This window comes from Morone saxatilis, unplaced genomic scaffold (genome assembly GCF_004916995.1).
Source record: "Morone saxatilis isolate NCDOM2014 unplaced genomic scaffold, NCSU_SB_2.0 Contig5, whole genome shotgun sequence".
NCBI classification, from domain to species: domain Eukaryota; kingdom Metazoa; phylum Chordata; class Actinopteri; family Moronidae; genus Morone; species Morone saxatilis.
Genome location: NW_023340095.1, coordinates 1100241 through 1120646, shown reverse-complemented (window position 1 = coordinate 1120646; position 20406 = coordinate 1100241). Strand labels below are relative to the sequence as shown.

At 45.1% G+C, this 20406-nt stretch overlaps 1 protein-coding gene across 30 annotated transcripts in view; it reads right to left on the bottom strand.

Annotated features, from left to right (window-relative positions):
• LOC118338832 (titin-like) overlaps positions 1 to 20406 on the bottom strand; it is a 176484-nt gene that overhangs the window by 66517 nt on the left and 89561 nt on the right. For all 30 annotated transcript variants that reach the window (XM_035676237.1, XM_035676206.1, XM_035676210.1 and 27 more), the window contains 46 exons: positions 19818 to 20087; positions 19397 to 19663; positions 19030 to 19308; positions 18479 to 18887; positions 18094 to 18218; positions 17728 to 17994; positions 17349 to 17618; positions 16950 to 17249; positions 16563 to 16865; positions 16279 to 16466; positions 15988 to 16102; positions 15192 to 15479; positions 14854 to 15005; positions 14099 to 14246; positions 13795 to 13972; positions 13513 to 13634; positions 12882 to 13169; positions 12442 to 12738; positions 12141 to 12327; positions 11898 to 12013; positions 11326 to 11625; positions 10572 to 10871; positions 10185 to 10290; positions 9761 to 9957; positions 9300 to 9608; positions 8931 to 9209; positions 8366 to 8665; positions 7894 to 8196; positions 7604 to 7797; positions 7330 to 7513; positions 6640 to 6942; positions 5782 to 6081; positions 5320 to 5438; positions 5039 to 5216; positions 4504 to 4788; positions 4046 to 4339; positions 3632 to 3931; positions 3347 to 3528; positions 2922 to 3051; positions 2595 to 2785; positions 1990 to 2419; positions 1537 to 1842; positions 1128 to 1309; positions 855 to 984; positions 561 to 712; positions 337 to 484 (listed from right to left, as the gene is read on the bottom strand). In XM_035676237.1, the coding sequence (XP_035532130.1) occupies positions 337 to 484; positions 561 to 712; positions 855 to 984; positions 1128 to 1309; positions 1537 to 1842; positions 1990 to 2419; positions 2595 to 2785; positions 2922 to 3051; positions 3347 to 3528; positions 3632 to 3931; positions 4046 to 4339; positions 4504 to 4788; positions 5039 to 5216; positions 5320 to 5438; positions 5782 to 6081; positions 6640 to 6942; positions 7330 to 7513; positions 7604 to 7797; positions 7894 to 8196; positions 8366 to 8665; positions 8931 to 9209; positions 9300 to 9608; positions 9761 to 9957; positions 10185 to 10290; positions 10572 to 10871; positions 11326 to 11625; positions 11898 to 12013; positions 12141 to 12327; positions 12442 to 12738; positions 12882 to 13169; positions 13513 to 13634; positions 13795 to 13972; positions 14099 to 14246; positions 14854 to 15005; positions 15192 to 15479; positions 15988 to 16102; positions 16279 to 16466; positions 16563 to 16865; positions 16950 to 17249; positions 17349 to 17618; positions 17728 to 17994; positions 18094 to 18218; positions 18479 to 18887; positions 19030 to 19308; positions 19397 to 19663; positions 19818 to 20087 (10671 nt within the window). The remainder of the gene's footprint in view (positions 1 to 336; positions 485 to 560; positions 713 to 854; positions 985 to 1127; positions 1310 to 1536; positions 1843 to 1989; positions 2420 to 2594; positions 2786 to 2921; positions 3052 to 3346; positions 3529 to 3631; positions 3932 to 4045; positions 4340 to 4503; positions 4789 to 5038; positions 5217 to 5319; positions 5439 to 5781; positions 6082 to 6639; positions 6943 to 7329; positions 7514 to 7603; positions 7798 to 7893; positions 8197 to 8365; positions 8666 to 8930; positions 9210 to 9299; positions 9609 to 9760; positions 9958 to 10184; positions 10291 to 10571; positions 10872 to 11325; positions 11626 to 11897; positions 12014 to 12140; positions 12328 to 12441; positions 12739 to 12881; positions 13170 to 13512; positions 13635 to 13794; positions 13973 to 14098; positions 14247 to 14853; positions 15006 to 15191; positions 15480 to 15987; positions 16103 to 16278; positions 16467 to 16562; positions 16866 to 16949; positions 17250 to 17348; positions 17619 to 17727; positions 17995 to 18093; positions 18219 to 18478; positions 18888 to 19029; positions 19309 to 19396; positions 19664 to 19817; positions 20088 to 20406) is intronic.

Here is a 20406-nt window from a genome sequence, read left to right as displayed (position 1 = left end):
TGCAACATAAAGATCACATTCTGGTGAGTACTGAGATGAAGCAAGGTCATTATTTAAAAAAAAAAGTAAATGTATTTCCTGGGTTTTTTGTGGTGCAGGAAATATTCAGATGATCATTTACCTAACTAAGAGTAGCAAGAGCACTGTGGTAAAATGCTATTAAGTAAAAGTCCATAAGTAAAAGTACAGAAGTGTTAAATTGTATAAATTAGTTTAAGTAGCATTAATTGAAATACAAGTACCTAAAACCTGTACCTAATTGAAGTACTAATTTAAATATACATATTTTTTCTCTCTGAGCAGCAGAAAACAGGTAATGAAAGAGATCAGACATACGGATTGGATCTCTGGCTTTGGTTCCCTCAACAGTCTCAGTGTACGGGCCGAAGCCAAAGCGATTTTCAGCCCGGATACGGAACAGGTACTCCTGACCATTGATCAGGTCTGGAACCACCAGAGACTGAGCAGCACAGGCCGGGTTCACCTTGAAGAACAAGATCAGAGTTGTGTTATTTTTTAATATCCGCACTGATTTTCCCGCTGCAGGTTCGGGGTCCTACCTTGGTCCAGGCTTTTCCATCCACTGTCTTCTTCTCGATGAAATAGCTCTTTACTCTTTCTCCTCCATCGCACTCTGGAGCTTTCCAGGTGAGTCGGCAGGTTCCCCTTGTCACGTCACTGACCTTCAGGTCTCTTGGAGGTCCAGGCAGGTCTGCGGATCAACAAACCAATAAATTAAAATCTAAAAGCATCACCCAAGTGATACTGTAAGATCAGAGGTAAACGCAACCTTGCATTTTACTGTACATGTTAAATGAGAATATGATAAATAAAATCCGTGAATCTTTACATACCGAGCACGTTGACTCTGACTTTGACCACCTTGTGTCCAGCGGGGCTCTCTGCATTGATGATGTATCGGCCGCTGTGGTTCAGTTTGCTCTCTGGGATCGTGACCACCGAGGTTGTGTCGGTGGAGTGGATCTGAAATGAAACACAAGTCACAATTTATGTATTTTCAATGTTCTTAAAGTTGATGTCCTAAAAGCTCAATGTTTTGGTGATGACTCAATTGAAGTTGGGATATTTTAACAATAATTAAAATATTTTACTCTGAGTGGTCTAACCTCTGAGTCAACGGGCAGTGTGTGGAGTTCGTTCTTCTTCTCGGACTCTGCGGTTCCATCGAAGGTCCAGGTGACTTTGGGAACAGGGCGTCCTGTGATGGTGGCGGGAATCCTGATGGGTGTTCCAGCTCTGCAGTTCAGCAGGTCATGAGCACTCACATCCAGAGTCACCGTCGGCTCGACTGGAGAACAAACAGACAAAAACAAACAGCTTATTTATTTGTATTCTGGTAAACAATCCATGCTAAATTTCATTGAGATCAACAATTGTTTTACAAGAGAAAATGTTAATGTTGAGCGATATTTTATGTGAAATTGTAAAGAAACTCTGCTAACTAACTTATTATTCTGTGCTGAATCTTATTAAGAGTATGGATCTGATTAGGAACAGGATGTGTGTCGCTCTTACTCAGGATATCCTGAACCAGGATATCGGCTGTCTTGGCAGGCTCTGAGTTTCCGGCAGCGTTCACGGCGTAGATCCTGAACTTGCACTTCTTGCCCTCTTTCAGGTCGGGCACAGTGATTTCCGTGGATGGGTGGAGCTTGTCGGCAGGATTCACCCTCCTCCAATCGGGAGAGCCCTCCTCGTGGACCTCAATGATGTAACCCTTGATGGGGCTGCCACCGTCTTTGTCAGGTGGGCTCCACTTGAGCGTGATGCTGCTCTTGGTTTTGTCTTTAACCTCGGGGGAAGCAGGTGGGCTGGGACGGTCTGGGAGAGGAGCAGAGAGGTGGTGAAAGGTCAGTGTTTATAATCAGTCTTTATGGTGCAAACATTTTAGCATTAAGGCTCTGTGTACTCTGGTTTTTACCCTAATACTCTAAACCTATTTTAGGTGGTAAGAGGGTTAACACTCACTGCATGGATCCACAGCAAAGCGGCATTCAGAGGCCTCGCTGGGTGGTCCGACTCCCGCAGCGTTGGAGGCTGCAATCCTGAACTGGTACTCGGTTCCTTCGATGAGCCTGAGTACGGTGTACTGCAGACCCTTCACTGCGGGTTTGGTGACTGGAGCTCGGTTGACACGACCCCAGTATACGGCGCCGCGCTCTCTCTTCTCCAGCCAGTATCCCTGGATGGTGGAGCCGCCGTTGTCGAGGGGAGGATCCCAGGTCAGGGTCATGGTGGTTGCTGTAGCGGCAATTATTTTAGGATTACGTGGAGGTCCGGGGAGGCCGAATGGATCCCTGAGTTGGACTTTCTCTGAATCGCAGCCGTCGCTGACGCCATACTTGTTCTCAGCTTTGATCCTAAACTGGTAGGTACCGTTCAAGTTCAGTTTGTAGACCTGAAGGAGCAGAACAGGAACATTAATCAATAATTTATTTAATGTTCTCCCATTCCTCTGTTATCAAACTCAGAAAGTATTTAAATGAAGCAGTCTATTAGGTTTTGAATGATATATAATCAACACCAATGGATCAAAACATCCCAGTTTACTTTTCACTTCAGCCAGGACTCACCCCAAATCTCCTGTCGATGAGGTTGATAGTCAAAACCTCGAAGTCAGACTTTTTCTTGCTGGCGTCCCTACGCTCCACAATGTAGTTGGTGATCTCACTGCCTCCATTGTCATCCGGGGCGTCCCAGGTCAGGTAGCACGAGTCTGCCTTGATGTCTGAGACTACAACGTTCCTCGGAGGAAGAGGGCGGTCTGAAAACACATGGTTTGGTTAACATATGGTTCATTGTGTTTGTACAGTATATTTAACTCCACTAGATGACAGAAACTAAACCTGATGTGGAAAATGACACGTGTAAGATTCCGTTTTTTTGAGACATTATCTTACCGAGGATCTCGACTCGGATGACATGCTGTGCTTTGCCGTAGCAGTTTTCAGCCACCAGCTTGTAGTTGCCCTTGTCCTGTCTGATTGTGACTGGCATGGCAATCTTAGTCTTCAGAGTCGTCCGGTCCACCTGAAGATGAGAATGAAAATTATGTATGAAGCACAATATCATACACAAGGCAGTTTCAATATGCTTTATAAATATTGAAACATCCACTGGTGCTGAGCTTAGGGTTCTGGTTAGGCATATAGAGGTGTGGTTAAGTTAGGTGTTACAGGTAGAGTTAGGGGAGGTTAAAGGATTTAATAATTATGAGCTTTAAGCGCTCATTCTCAGATCTTGAATGCAGCTAACATGAGAAACTAAGCAAAAATTGCTGGACGCACAGTTTGAGTGAAATCCATGAACATATATCAGTTTTTACCTCCTCAGTCTCCATCGTCATCTTCTCTTCATCAGGCTTCTCGATCACCACATCGTCCTTCATCCATTGGAGCGTTGGCAGAGGAAGTCCCTTCACCTCTGCTGGGATGTCGATGGCCGAGCCTTTTTTCACAATGATGGCGTTGCTCTTGAAGAACTTCAGGATGGTGATAACTGGTGCGACTATGGACATAAATATTTGTAAATTTCATGCTGTTGCTTACATCAGCCTAAATAGCCTGATAAAATCAAATATCTTTAAAGATTTTAAAAGTGAATTTCTTACTTTCATCGTCCTGGATCCTGGCAGTGATGGGCTTGGAGGGATCTCCGTCCCCAACCTCGTTCACAGCTTTGACACGGAACAGGTAGTCCTGGTTCTCAGACAGGTTCTCAATGGTCCCGCAACACTCTGTGAAGATCTTGCGGTTTGCCACATCGTATTCATTGCTGTCCGACCTCATCTTCTCAACGTAGTAGCCTCTGATTGGGCTGCCACCATCGGTGCGAGGCGGCTGCCAAGCCAGGGTGATGGTGGTCTTGCTCCTGTCGGTGTAGTGCAGTTTCTCGGGAGCAGATGGAGTACCTAAAACATTGTGAATGAGTTTGGTCAACACAGATCTTCTATGCTATTTCTTTGATATATTTTAGAAAAATTGTCATCTGATATCCAAAGTCGGACAAACTTTGATGGATTTACCTTTTGGATCCTCGGCCAGGATGGGTCCAATGTCAGATGGAGCTCCGTCACCGTACTTGTTCCTGGCAACAACCCTGAAGTCGTACTCCTCACCGGACAGCAGGCCCTGGATGTCACACTTGCAGGATGCCGTCTCAATGGGCTGGCGGAAGAGTTTCATCTTGGCGTCCTTCCTCAGGATCTCGTAGCCGATGATGTCACTGCCGCCGTTGTCCACAGGGTCAGACCAGGTGAGGGTGATGTTCTTCTTGGTCACCACAACAGTCTTCAAGTCGACCACTGGTCCGGGCACATCTATGGAGACAGACCAGAAAAAAATTCTCATATGGGATCTATTAGGGGTACCTTGGGTCTCTTACTATATAAAAGTTTGTATAAATTCAGTACTGTAAGGTACAAGAAAGTAATTTTTATAAAAATAAAACCTTGATATTGTTTTATATTTATTCAACACTGACCCATAACGTCCACTCTGGTCTCTGCGGTCTTGGTGCCACTGCTGTTGGTGCCGGTGATCTGGTACTTTCCGTGATCTGACCTTACAGCCTTCTTGATGAACAGAGTGCTGTTCCTGCCCTCCGTTTCCACGATCATTCGCTCCTTGTCAGGTTCGGCTTCATCTTTAGCCCATTTGACTTCGGGCTGGGGACGGCCGATCACCAAGGCAGGAAGCTTCAGGGGCTCTCCGGCCTTGATGATGACGCCATTCTTCACAGAGACATCAAAGTCCACATTGGGAGTTTCTAAAGGACATATAGATGAGTCAGTCTTTGAGAACAGTCTTTGAACAGAACATGTTTCTTTTAGTTGTCAGACTTCCTCTGCAGCTCACAAAAAACAATAAATTATTCTCTTGACTTGAGAGCATTTACTGCGAAGCAGCAGCAGGAAGCACTGAATTGTCTTTGTCTGAAAGTCTTTTTTTGTTAATGCCAAAAACAATAAGTTCAAGTAAAGTAGCATCTTCTTGTTCCCTTACAAAACTGTCCATACCTTGAGGCTCTGTGACGGTGACAGGTTCGGTCACACCGGGAGCTCCAGGACCAGCGTCATTGACGGCTAAGACTCGGATGTAATAATCTGCTCCCTCAGTCAGACCCGTCACAGTGTAAGTCAGCTCTTTACACCTGAACTCTGTGCTGCGAGTCCACTCCTTCTCTCCAGCCAAAACCTGTGATCAGAAGACAATAGTTTAACATCACAGGTCCAGAAGAAGAGACCTGTAAATACATCATTGTTACTAGAAATCCAAGAGTCCGGTGAGGTTACTGTACCTTCTCAACATGGTATCCCAGGATGTCTCCTCCACCGTTGTACAGAGGGGGCTTCCATGCCACGATGATAGAGTCCTTCCCAGTGTCCACAATCCATGGTGTGGGGGGACCAGGAGGCACTGCATGGGGGGAAACAGATTAGTTTTCTGAGGAAATTATCAGACTTAACTCAACAGGACAATGTTTGATTGTGCATTTTGTCTGTAACTTTCAGTTGCCTTCAAAGGAATGTAATACCATAAAACACCATAAAAATGGAAGAGGAAGCAATGGCAGCAGATTGGCTGAGGAGTGCTACTACACAGCCGCAGGTTAAACTTGTACTTGGCTTTGTGATCAACAACTCAAAATTGTTTTAAAGCAAAGCAGTGTGTCTTGTTATGTTTTGGTTTCTTTTGTTTATTTTATCTCTGCTGTTGCTTGCTGTCGACCTCTAGTCTGGTCTAGGATTGGCAAACTTACGGATGGCGTCCATGGCAATGGTGCGGTCGCTGGGCTCGCTGAATGGTCCGGGGCCGGCCAGGTTCTCGGCACACACCCTGAAGATGTAGGTGAGTCCCTCCATCAGGCCAGTGATCTTCACCTCCAGAGAATTGAGGAGGGCACGGTTGACTCGAGTCCAGTGTTTGCTATTCACCTCCTTTCTCTCGATCCAGTAGCCCAGGATCGGGCTGCCGTTATCCTTTGGCTCATGCCAGGAGATGTGGGCACTGTTTGCCGTCACCTCGTGGACTCTGGGAGTGTTGGGAGCATCAGGAGGATCTGAGGGGGGAGGAGACAGGACGAGTAACTTTTGTGGGAAGGTGGCAGAAAATGTCAATGTGTTTGTTTTTAGAATCCCAATTTGCACCAGCATAAGAATTATTTTGTGTTGTGTCTTGATACAACCACCAGGGACTGACAAAGTAAAAAAAAAGTTTTATGTATAAAACGTACATTTAAAGAATTGTTTTAAACACTTTTATTATTTGTGATTGTGTTTTAAAAAGTGATGGTAATTCTGATTTATTATTAAACAATATGTACATTTAAAATTACAAAAGATTTTGTGCGTAATTTATTTGTTTTACTATACAAAAGTACAAATAAAGTAAGTATGTAGGTATCATAAAAAGGGAATCGTTAATTAAAAACTATAAATATTTATTTGAGAGTTCTGTTTATTACATGGAATTTTATGTGTATATTGTGTATTGTTCAGCCAGTCAGATTACACTGTAACTCAGTCTGAGGTCATAGGTTTAGCAGTATTTGTTAATATTTCGGATTTTTTGATCTATAAAAGGTGACCTGAGATTTTGTTTATTTTATTTTACTTACCAAACTGGTTCTTGGCGACCAGTGGCTCAGAGATACACGGTGGCCCACAGCCGAACTTGTTCTCAGCGGTGACTCTGAAGATGTACTCCTTCCCCTCGATGAGTTTGGTGATGGGGCAGCTAGTGCCCTTCAGGGTTGAGGTGATGGTGATCCAACCGATCTCATCGTTCTTGTTGTCCTTCTTCTCCAGGATGTAGTTCAGGATCTCGCTGCCACCATCGTCCTCAGGAGGCTCCCAGTTACAGATGACAGAGGTGTTCCTGATCTCATCAAAGGTGAAGTTGATTGGAGCGCCGGGTTTGTCTGCAGCAAAACAGAGTCAACGTTGAAGGGTTTTTATGGATCTGACTCAACAAACCAAACACATTTAAACAAACTATGTACCTTTAGTCACAGTCATTTTCTTTCTTTTTAATTTTGGTAAATTTTTTAAATCAAAATTCAACAATTATGAGACAAAATTGTAAATCCATTGAATAAAATTGCAATAATTTGAGTGCCACTTGTTATAAAACAGAAATTTGTTATGAGTTTCTGATTTCCATTTTTTGAAAATATAAATGTAATATTTTTATAACTAAGGACCAATTTTAACCATAACTCAACTGATTAAAAGGTTAGGTCTATTAGGAGGCCTCATGACCTGCAGGTTCAGGTATCAGGATGGATATAAGAAAACTACAGTCTTACCAAGGACGTTGACGAAGCAGGAGGCATTGGCAACACCGTGAGTGTTCTCGACCTGGATGGTGAAGGTGCCATGATCGGTTCTGACAGCATCGCGGATCATCACCACAGACTGACCCTTCTTGGTCTGATCCATACCCAGACGCTCACGCAGTGGAGTCGCGAACTCCTCAACTGGTTCAGGAACCTGAAGGTAATGAAGGCGGAAGTGAAGTTTTTTCCTTAGAAAATATGTAGAAGTACATTAAAATGTTCAGGACTCTCTGAGGACACGAACCTTGGCCTTGGTCTTCTTCTTGAACACAGGGATGATCTTTTTCGTTGGCTCTTTGGTGACGTCCTCATTTTCTCTCAGCCAGGTGACCTTGGGATAAGGGGAGCCGGAGATGTAGGCGTCAATTCGGATCTCCTCGCCCTTCTTAATGCACAAACCGGACTGCACACGGGCATGGAGGGTGACCTTAGGTTTATCTGAAAATTGAAAAAGAGTGATTAGTGTTTAGGAAGCTCTTCTTTAATGTCTGAAGCTAAAAACACTTTCTCCGGTTAAGTAAAAGATTTTCATACCAACAGGGTCTGCAGCCTTAATGGGCTGCGTGCTGCGAGACGGCTCACTGACTCCAGCGGCATTCTCGGCTCGGACCCTGAACTGGTACTCCATGTCCTCCTTTAGACCTGTCACCACATAGGAGAAACCGGGGACCAGACTTGGGGTGACCTTCTCGTAGCGGTCACCGTCCTTCTCGATCTTCTCCACGATGTAGCCCTGGATGGGACAGCCGCCGTCGTTGTCGGGAGCCTTCCAGGTGACTGTAATGGACTTGGATGTTGGATCGCAAGCCTCCACCTGGATGGGTGGGTCTGGTTTCTCTGTGAAGTCCATATGAGACAAACAGTAAATGTCTGAGCTGTCTCCATAGCTGATACTTAAGTTTAATATATTTCCATATTTTTATCACATTTTATTGACAGGTTTGGAGGTCCTATTGCTTAATTTAAAATTGCCCCTGTGGGTTATTGAGCTAAAACCATGACTTACGTTTGACTTCCTCTGTGATGACCGGGTTGCGTAGCTCTAGATATTCTCCGGCTCCGACCTTGTTGAGGGTCTTCACTCTGAAGTAGTACTCGCAGTTGACATAGAGGTCTTTGACGGTGTAGGTCAGGATGTTTTCTCCTGACATGACGGGCATGTAGGTCTTCTTGGAGGCCTCACGGCGCTCCAGGGTGTAGCTGACAATCGGGGTGCCACCATCGTCCTCTGGGGCTTCCCAGCTAATCTTGCAGGAGTTCTTGGTGGGTTCGCTGGAGGTGATGTCCTTACACTGACCGGGGAGACCTATAGGGTTCAGATGGGAAGAAAAAATGTGTAAGGGTGATTGTTCTTTCTGGTGAAATACTATATATCCAAAAATGGTGCTAATAGCAGGGCTACTGGCAGGTTTTCAGAATTACTGAGGTCATTATATTCCCCATAATCTATCTGAAATGCAACAACTTCATTGGAAATCAGTGGTTAGGAGTGGTGTACAAATACTTTATGAACATATGAACAAAACACGCTGTTATGTTTCCCAAGCACAGTAACATAAAGGACATCCTACCGATGACTTTGACATTGATTGTCCCGGTGGCAGTTCCCAGACTGTTCTCCAGGGTGATGGCATAGGTGCCGGCATCGGCACGTTTGCACTTAAGCAGCTCCAGGTGAGCACTGTTCATCTCCACTGTCATGGAGAGCCGGTCGTCAGCCTTGCACTCCACTGTGTCCTTCTGCCAAACCATCTTGGGTGTTGGGATTGCCCTATAGGGGATGTTCAGGTGCAGCTTCTCACCCTCAATCACGACCACGTCCTGTGCCTCCAAATTTATGGTTGGAGCACCTTGGGACCAGAGAACAGGGTTATTAGTAAGGGTAAATTATTAGTGTTTTGATTGCACTTCTTTTAAATTGAAATTCTGTCAATGCTTACAGTCGGGATCCTTGGTGAAGACCTTGTCAGAGATCTCAGAGGGATCGCTAACACCAACAGAGTTGATGGCACGGACCCTGATGACATACTTCTTCTCTGGTTTGATTCCATCATCAATCCTGAAGTTGAGCTCCTTGATGGGTCTGTTGTTGACTCTGAGCCACTTTAGCTCAGGACGAGCCTCGGCCACCTCCACATGGTAGCCGGTGATCGGGCAGCCGCCATCTTTAGCTGGAGGTTTCCAGGTGACGTTGATGTGCTCCCTGCTGGCATCAGGGATGGTCACTTCCAGAGGAGGAGATGGAGCACCTGTACAGAAAGGAGGATGTCTGAGGTTACATCTGAAATGTTTTCTTCATGGTTGTGTTGTATAGATCTTTAAAAACTGCATTCATCAGCAGAATGCCACAAGGACAAATCCCTCCATCTGTGTTTGCTATAAATATTTGAGGGTCTCTTACTAGTTGCATCCTCTATGGTGAGGATCTCGGTGGGTTCACTTGGATCTCCGACTCCAGCCTCGTTCTCGGCTCTGACCTGGAACTGCACCTCAGACCCTTCGTCCACATCTGTCACCTTGAACTGAGTCTGTCTGTCTGGAGTCTTGCAGCACTTCAGCCAGCGAGTTCCCAGCTTCTCTTTCTTCTCAATTACATACCTGGGAAGCAAAAGGGGATTGTCTTGTTGAATAGTTATATCAATTAATATTTATATCTGGTGTCTCAAACACTATAAAGGGGAACTAGGATTACATTTATAGAGTTGATTTCCATCCCCTCTTCTCTGTTATTTTTGTAAGAAAGTCTGAATGGTAAGATTAGCTTCATGGCCATTGTCTGCTTCATTAGCAATTGACAGTAGTTTTACAGCAGTTTGTAGTCTTACTTGGTTATGGGTCTTCCACCGTTGCTCTTGGGAGCTTCCCATTTCAGTTCCACGTGTCTCTTGGTGACCTCTACCACTGTCAGGGCATAAGGGGGTCCAGGAGTTGCTGCAGAGAACATGACAAACATTAATAACCAGACAGTTTGGCTGTAGCCTCTTTTCTTTGCAGTCCTACTCAGGATCAATAAATAACACAGAAAGCTATCCACTGGGCTTGGCTTATATTAGGACTAGGAAACGGTTGGTTGATTGACGCAACAATATGAAAGTGTTGGACAGAACAAACATCCTGATGATGTTGAAGTTTTAAATTTGGCGTGAATTAAAAGGGATAATAAAATACTCACAGATGAAAACCCATAATCCTGAAAACTGTTGCAAACTTACTGAAAGTGTCTTTGGCGAGAACTGCATCCTCTAGCTCACAGTATTCACCCATTCCCACGGCATTCTCTGCAGCAACACGGAACACGTACAGCGATCCTTCATTAAGAGGAGTGACCGTGTACTTGAGCTCCTTGACGGTGGTGTCGACAGACTGCCAGGCCTTACGCCTCACATCCCTCTTCTCTACCACGTAGTTAGTGATGGGCGAGCCTCCATCGCTGCTGGGAGCCTGCCACTTCAGGTCGGCGTTAATCTTGGTGATGTTACTCACCTCCAGCCACTGGGGGGCGGACGGAGGGTCTGTTGAATGAAAAACAGGAAATTGGTAAATGAAAGGCAGGCAGTGTAACACGCACATGTTTTCATTAATTCATTAATGAACTCATGGTCATACATGACCTGTGCTGAGGAAGTTTTTGTATCCCTGATGGTAGACAGGGATAATAACCCCCACAGACAAGTTTTACAGTATATAGTGGTCTATAGTTGTTGTGTTGCTTAAATTGAGGTATGAGTACTGGCCAAAGGACTTTTTAAGGAAATAGAAGAAGAGGTATGTTTAATAAATAAAACTGTACTGGCCAAAAAGATATTTAGATGCATAATTATATTAAGATATATTAAGATGCAACTATATTGAAGTTTTCAGACCAACTCCAAGTTAACTTTTTAAGTTTTTTAAAAATGTTTAAAGGCTACAGTCCTCTCAGACATAACCCTGTCCACCCTCCTTATGCCCTAAAGTTGGACTTACAAAGTCTCTCCTTGCAGACCACAGGGTCGCTGGGCTCACTGGGTTCGCTCTCGCCAGCTTTGTTTACAGCCTTGACCCGGAATGAGTACTCCTGCTTCTCCATCAGGCCTTGCAGCTGGTGCTCAGTCTGAGGAATGTCCTCTGCAATGCGGATCCATTCCTCGCTTCCAGTCTTCTGGAACTCGATGATGTAGCCTTCGATCTTTGCCCCGCCATCATGCTCCGGCCTGGTCCATGCCAGTAGGGCTGTGGTCTTGCCAATGTCCCTGATGACAGGTTTACCAGGAGCCCATGGAGGATCTGAAGAAGAATGTGGTGTTATTAAAATCATCCAATTACTCTTCCAATCTCATAACTCTTACTCCCTATCCCATTGCCCCATCTCCCGATCCCATTACTCTTACTCCCAATCCCATTAACCTGACTCCCAATCCTATTACTCTTACTCCCAATCCCATTATTCCTACTCACAATCCCATTAACCTGACTCCCAATCCTATTAACCTGACTCGTGATCCCATTACGCTTTGATTAGGTTTGACTGAACCTAAGTAGAGTTCACTGTGGCATACCAATGGGATCTTTGATGAGGACGGGATCGGTCTCTGAGCTTGGTTTTCCAGGTCCAGCCAGATTCTCAGCCAGAACACGGAAGCGGTACTTCTTCTTGGTGGGAAGTCCCTTCACCCTGCAACCACATCAAAGCAGGGTTAGACAATATGTTCTCCATCTTTTCTTTACATATAAATATCTTTCACCACGTTGTGTGATGGATTTTAATCATTATTCGTGTTATTTGAAGTGTCATCATTTACCTGAAGGTTGTGTCCTTAATGGGCAGTTTGTTGCATCTGATCCACTTGTCACTCTCTGGATCAAACTTCTCAACCCAGTATCCGGTGATGGGATTGCCGCCGTCCTCATCCGGCTCAAACCAGGTCAGTGTCACAGCATCCTTCGCAATGTCAGAGGGTGTGACTCTGGTTGGAGGACCAGGAGGATCTGAAACAAATAAAAATTTAAATGATTTATCATTAGATGTATATATTTTACAATGTGTACTTCTTAAAAATGGACCATTTTGGATAGACAGAAAAAAAAAAAAAAACAACATACCGAAGGAATACTTTGCAATGATTGGAGTATGCTCTGCAGGTTCGCCTATGCCGTACTGGTTCTCAGCGCTGATCCTGAAAATGTACTCCTTCATAGCTGTGAGCTTGCAGGCCTTGAAAGTGGTGTGTTTCACCGTGGCTGACAGCTTCACCCACTCCTCTTTGTCTGTCTGCCGACTCTCCACAATGTAGTTAGTGATGGGTGAGCCGCCGTCATCCCTGGGAGGGTTCCATGCCAGGGAACATGACTCGTTGGTGATCTCTGAGATGTCGAAGGCAGCTGGAGGGCCAGGTTTATCTAAAGAGGAGGAGGTAAAACGGAGAAAGATGGCAATATCTCAGTTTCAGGAACAGACCTTGCGAAACATTCCGACACTAGCACGACTTCATATGAGGTTGACAAATTTTTTGACATTGATAAGATTGAAGAAGCTTCTGTACCAAGAATGTTGACATCGATGGTGGCAGTGGCACGTCCGCAGGCGTTGACTGCCTCGATGATGTAGGTAGATGTGTCTCCTCTAGTGGTTTTAGCAATGGACAGCTTGGAGTGTCCCGGCTGGGTGTCGATGGTAATGCGGTCATCTGCCCGCAGGACCAGGTCAGCCTTTGTCCACTTCACCCGGGGATCAGGCTTTCCTTTAACATCGGCTGGAAGCTCGATCTTGGTACCAGCCCTGGCGGTCAGACCAGCCAGAAGCTTCACATCTAGCTGGATCTCTGGAGGCTCTGTTGGAATTGTTGGAAAGTGTAAGAGAGAACAAAACACGAGGGTTTGCTCAAAATCCACACCCTTTGCAGAAAATTACAATTACCCTTTACACTCACTCCTGATCTGATTACCCTTACTCCTGATCCCATTAACCCTGCTCCCGATCCCATTAGCGTTACTCCTAATCCCATTACTGTTACTCCTAATCCCAATACTCTTACTCCAATAGAAATATTTGGTAGTATGGTGGTTTTGTCTATCCTATCCTGGTCAAGCTGACACAATGCAATACTATTCCTGTTCTTGGTCTGAAATTAGGATGTAGTATTGAGGGATTAGAAGGAGCACTAGCTTGCGTACCTCTGGCATCGACGGCCTGGATCTCATCGGTGGCTCGGCATGGTCGGCTGGCTCCCAGTTTGTTGAAAGCTCTGACTCTGTAGGCGTACCACTGACCCTCGATCAGGCCGGTCACCTGGAACCTGTGAGCACACAACATATATTATACACAACTGTTCCAAAATATAGAACAGGACACAAATCAGAGAACTGTTAAGCAAGGAAACAAAATGCTTTTGTAGAAGTCATTACACATTAGTTTCTTAAACACTGTTATCACTCTGAAAAACTGTAAACACTCACTTCAATTCTGGGACGGGATCGCCGCAGGGTTCCCACTTATCAGTACCACGCTGACACTTGTCCACCACGTAGCCTTTGATTGGGGCACCACCATCGTACTTCGGAGGCTCCCAGGACAGGAAGATGCTCTTGCTGCTCTTGTCGCGCCACTTCAGGTTCTCAGGAGGATCGGGTATAGCTGGGGAAGAAGAATCATAGTGAAGATTTGTATCTGGTGAAAACTTGAAATCTCTACAACAAAATTTTATCAAAAACAAAGGAAACATATGCCCTCTTTTTTAGTTTAGTTTGTGTAAATACTCACTGGCAGGAGAGGACACATTGACGGGCTCGTCAATATATGCCGGCTCTCCGGGTCCACACTTGTTGCAGGCGGTAACACTAAACAAATACTCCTTTCCTTCAATTACATCTGTTATGGTGTGCTCCAGGTCCATGATGCCGGTTGCAACCTAGAAAACACATAATTGCAATGGTGAGGAATTAACACAAACACTACCGTAGACTCAATCGTCTTATTTTCAGCAGCGCTGCCTCAAACAAAAAAAACTCACTTCACTTCTTTTTTTGTGGGGTTAGGGTGCATGAAAAGGCAATATACAGCTGTGTGGGTGCTAAATGCTGAACCTCTGCCATGCTTTATTTTGGGCACCCTACAGCCAACAAATGTAATCAAAATTCAACTTTCACCTTCAACTATGTTCAAAAGAGCTATATATATATATATATATTATATATATATATATATATGGATGGATATGTTTCAGCTCTTTACAATAGTTTTACTCTTTTCCTTTCAAGGAAACCCACCTTGATTTGCTTTTGTGTTACAGTACACAGCACACAGCCTGAAGACAGTCTCAACTTTTAACAATTTTCACTACCAACAGCAAATTTAAATATACTTGCATCTTTAAAATGACACAGTATACAATCATGCTACTGCTTCACTTTGTGTTTTCTTAGCACAGTTTAAGCCTACAAAGACTCATCAGTCTGCATTCAAGACCTTCCTGTAGATTCTCTCACGGCACTACAGAGGTAAACACCCAGGTGTACCTTGGCCCAGGTCTTGCGAGACACTTCTCTCTTCTCGATCTGATAGTGGGTGACCGGACTTCCTCCATCGTGCTCTGGAGCCTCCCACATCAGGTGGACGTGTTGTCGGGTTACTTCAGCCACCTTGAAGTCCTTGGGAGCACTGGGGCATGCTGGAAAAATAAAGGTATTGAACAATAAATTAGGTGGCGTACACCCTGAAGAGGTTGCTAGTCTACCATACCAGGGCAATTTGTCTACTTTTCATTAAAATAAACTCACCATTAGCATTAATATTTTGCATTTGCTTACACTTTATTATAAAATTGTATTTTGAATTTAAGAAAAAATGCAGTTACCAATGACGTTGACTTCGATCTCTCCAGAGACAGATGAAACGTCATTCTCCAACTGCAGGGTGTAGGTGCCTTTGTCTGGACGGACACTCGGCACGACCGTCAGCTCTGTGTACGTGGGCTTTGTCACCATGGAGACGCGATCGTCTGCGGTGGTCAGCTTCTTCTCTCCGAAGGTCCACGTGGAGACGGGGGTTGGGTATCCGGTGATGGGGACTCTGATGGTGAGAGGCTGGGGCACAATCACCTCCAGACCGTTTCTGAAAGCACTCAGGTCAAAGGTTGGACCGACTGCGAAAAGAGAAAAATGGGTGAGTTATACTACCATCTACTAGATTACTGCTTCAGGAATCAAAGAGAGCTCCTGAATTCCAATTTACTTTTAATTCTGAATTAAAAAAGTATCGCATGGGTCCATCTTTCCTTAATAATTTCCTAGACAGCTTTTTGGAAAGAACTATGTAACTTTAATTATAGGACAATGAGACAAAGTTCTGTCACTTAGCATTTTGTTAAATGTGAATTTATTAGTCATTTATTACCAGAAAGCTTGTTCTTAAGGCAACGTGATGTATATCCTGGGAAATTGTTAAGAAATTATAGACCCAAAAAGAGTAGCAATGATAATCTGAAGCTAATCAAACCAAGACTTCACTGAAGCAAAAACAAGTATACATACAACCATGTTGTTTATGGCTGCATCTTTACATAATATGTCAATATTGTAGATTTCTAGTGTGTTAGTTTACTCATGTTTTGTATCTTTGAATATCTTTAGGATTTTGAATCAATTTCGTACTATGAGGGTCATCGGCGAGCAGCGGTCCGAGTTGCTCGGCTGGATCGGAGACACCGGCTGCGTTCTCAGCACAAACTCTGTAAAAGTACTTCTGACCCGGTTTCAGACCAGACACCTAAAGAGAACAAGCAAACAATAACAACATATACATAAAGTCTTATATTTATTCATACAGGCATTAAACACAGGCTGGCTATTCATACAACCTATTTGTTGCTGATGGTCCATTTGCACTATTGTATGTTGTGTATTTTGTGTATATTGTATATTTTTTTGCAGTAAACTCTGTACCCGGTAAGAGAGGTCCTGACAAAGTCTGGCGTTGCAGCGGAGCCACTTGTAGATGCCGTCGTCGCATTTCTCAATGATGTAGCCGGTGATCATGCTGCCACCATTGCTGGTGGGCGTCTCCCAGGTGAGTGTGACTGATGTTTTGACTTGGTCACTGAAGTTCAGGTTCAGAGGCGGGCTCGGCCTCTCTGCAGTCACAACCAAAAAGGACCAATGAAATGAGATTGTGGTGGTTTTTACAGGCATGAGATCCAACAACAGTCGAACCGCAGGTTTTCACTCACCAATGGGATCCATTATCTTGACTGGGTTGGTCGCAGCGCTGGGCCTGCCGATGCCAGCCTTGTTCTCGGCTCGGACTCTGAAAATGTACTCCTTGTTCTCCACCACGTCATTAAGTGCTGCTGAGCGGTCATTGGCTCCACAGACCATGGCTGCCTCCCACTTTACAGAGGTCCTGTCACGGAGCTCAATCACATAGGCGGTGATCTCAGAGCCGCCGTCGAACCTGGGAGGCTCCCAAGTGACAGTGGCACCAAACCTGTTCACCGTTGCGACTGCTACGTTCTCCGGAGCATCTGGAACGTCTGATGGTAGAAATCAAATATGAAGTATTGGATTGGATTCAAGTGTGGGGACGGTATGTCAATGTAAGTGGGGGTGTTTCTTACCAAACTTGTTCTTGGCCTGGACGGCATCCTCGAGGGCAACAAGGGGTCCGCTGCCGACTCTGTTTCGGGCGCAGACTCTGAACAGGTACATGGAGTCCTTCTGGAGGCCGCTGACACAGTACTCTGGGGTATCAGCACGGTCTGTAGCCAAGGTCCAGGTCTTACGCTTCACATCTCGTCTCTCCACCACATAGGCGATAATCTTGCTTCCGCCATCGCTCTCAGGTTCCTCCCAGGCCAAACTGACTTCACCATCGGTGGTGTCGACCACTCTCAGGTTCTTGATGGGTCCGGGGACGTCTGTAAAGAGCAACATGACATTTAAAAACTCTTCTGAGATCCACCTCTCATACATAATCTAGCAGTTCACCCATGATTGATTCAAACCCACAGACTCACCAATCACATCCAAGTTAATGAATGCCTCTCCCACGCCATGCTTGTTCTTAATCACCACCTTGTACCGGCCCTGGTCCTCCTTGCCGGGGCTCTTTAGGCGGTACTCAGTCTTATCGATGGAGGTGTCAATGTTCTGCACAGGCAGACTGGTGCCCGCAAAGACCCACTCAGCATCTGCACGAGGGTATGCGTCGTAAGGCACGCTCATGACGAAAGGCTTACCGGCATCCGTTACGAGGTTCTGGTCAGTAGTTTTGATCTTTGGAACAGCTGTAGAGGAGATAAAATATATTTTTTAATTGACCTTATTCATTTATATCTTCAGCTGTTTGACCAAACTGTGACCCTTAGTTCCAGGAGAATCCCAGTGTTGACTCACCTGCCAGCTCCAGCTTGGCTCTGGCATCCTTGTCTTTGGCCACAATCCTGTACTCTCCCTGATCCCGAGGTCTGATCTCACAAACCTGCAGTCTGTGGATTTTACCCTCGCTGATCATCTGGTATTTGTCTCCCTGGACAATGATCATGTTGTTCCTCATCCACTTCACCTCCACTCTGTCCTTGTTGAGCTCCACCTCGAACACAATGTCTGAGCCCGGAGGTTCGAACATGTCGTGAGGAGGTCTGACAATTTCCACTGGGGTCTCTGGAGGAAAGAAAGACCATGTTACATGTGATGATTCAAAAGAGGAAATATTCGCCTCAGTGGTTTGTGATGACAGATGAGGAGATCTGAAGAACTTACCTTCAACAAAGAGCCTGGCTCTGGTCCTCCTCTCATCCACACCACAGGCATATTCACATTCATCATCAGGTCTGCATACCTTGATGATCAGTCTGCACATCTTGCCTTCTTTTTCCATGTGATATCTTCAAGACAAAGATAATGAAAATCTTAATTTAACCTAGTGCCATATGTAAGATTCTTAAGCATTTTGTTTTTATGTATCACTTTTAACAATAATTAGCTTTTAGCTGGATAACGATAGCTTGCTTGCTAAGCTACAAAACAAACGATTCCTTTCTACTAGCCAAGAGCGATGCAAGGCAGGGGCATCCAACTGACTAACTGTGTGAGGTGTAAATTCTGTTTCAAGACAAAAGTTTTTTATTAAGCATCTCTGTGATACCTGGGTCCTTCTCTGATCTCCCGTCCATTCCTGTACCACTTCACCACAGCCTTCTCCTTGCTCAGCTTGCAGGTGAACTCTGCATCCTCGAACTCTGTGATGGTCTGGTCTTTGAGCTGTGCCGTGAAGTCTGTCGGTGCCTCGCTGATGATCAGCTCGGCTGCGCACTTGTCGTCTCCGACCACGGCGGTGTACTCGCCCTCATCGTCCATCACACAGTCCTTGATGGTCAGGCTGTGTTTGAGGTTGTCGACTCTGTAGACAATGCGTTTGCTGAGCGTCACCTCCTGGCCGGCCTTCATCCACTTCACTGTCACTTCTGGCCGGTTCACCTTACAGATGAAGCTGATGGTCTTCTTCTCCTGAGTCTCGATGTCCTCGATGGGGTCCAGGAATTTCAACTTCTCCTCTGTGGACAGACAGAGTGAGAAAACAGTGAATAATTATAATTTCTTTCTCTATTTTTATAAGTTTTATGAGCAGTTGCACACATCAGCACTTCAGGAAACAATGGGGTCTTTGGCAACGAAAGATCTAATGCTGTTATTTACCTGCGACTTTAGCTCTGGCAGTGCATTTGGCCTGCTCTGCTCTCTGATTGGTCAGGTTGATGGTGTAGCTGGCCTCGTCGGCCTTCTGGGCGTTTTTGATCCTCAGAGAGAAGACATTGTCCCTCTGAGACATCATGTACTTGCTGCTCTCGAATATGGTCTCCTCGTTCTTCAGCCACTTGGCCTTCGCTCCCTCTGTGTTCATCTCACAGTTGAACACAATCTCACTTCCCTCCTTCACCTCTGTGTCTTTAATCGGCGTGATGATCCTTAGTTTTTCTGAAACAGAAGACAAACTTGTTAAAACCAAACATACGCTCTGAAATAACCTAAGCGAAGCTGTGGAAAAAGAAAACACGAGTCTTACCAATCACATACAGATCAGCCGAGGCTTTAACGCTCCCGATGTGGGCAACGTAACCTCCCTCATCCTTCAGTTCGCAGTTTTTCACAATAAGAGCTCTTCTCTTTCCTTCGCTGATGATGGTATATTTGTCCCCGGACTCGAGCTCCTTGTCACCTCTGAACCATTTTACCTCGTAGGTTTCTTTGGAAACGGAGCAGGCGAACTCGGCCTTCTCACCCTCCACCGCCTCCTGGTTCTGAGGACGGGCGATGAATTCGGCTGCAAGTTCTGGAAAGAGGAAGAAGAAGAGGAGAAAGAGTTAGAGTTTCTTCTTTGTTTTCTTCTAACAATATAACATAGATTAGCGTAGCACATAGCATATCTAAGTACTTTAACTGCTCTTCCTCGCCAGTGACACAATCATTTATTATTTTTTTCTCACCGTTGAGTTTGAGTGTGGCGGACGTCTTGACCGTTGTACTCAGCCTGCAGTTGTACTCTCCGGCATCCTCCAACCTCAGGTCCTGGATGATCAGGATCCTCTTGCGTCCATCCATGATCTGCTCGTAGCGGCCGCCCTCTGGCAGCTCCTCTTCTCCTCTGTACCACGTGACCTCGGCACTGGCCTTGGACACCTCGCAGATCATCTTCACACTGTCCGTCTCCATTCCCTCAACATTGGACAGGTTCTTGGTGAACCTGGCTGCCTCCTCTGAGACCAGACACACAACAGCAAAAGGTTTAATGTGGACATTAAGTTTTGTCTCCTTCTCTTTTCTCCAGGTTTTATCTCGTTTCCAATAAACTATTACAGGATTTCGGAAATGCTACATTTAAAGGGTCCATATGTCAGATTATGAAACATTTTATTTGTATGTATTTTTTGTTTCTGAGTAGTGAATGAACGGGTTGTTACGTAGCGACTTCCAGATGATGTTAGCTTGCTTGTTAACACAAATTAATTGCTAAATATGATTGTCAGTTATTTTATAGCGTTCAGTGTTTGTCACTGTTGGCCGACGCCCAGGATG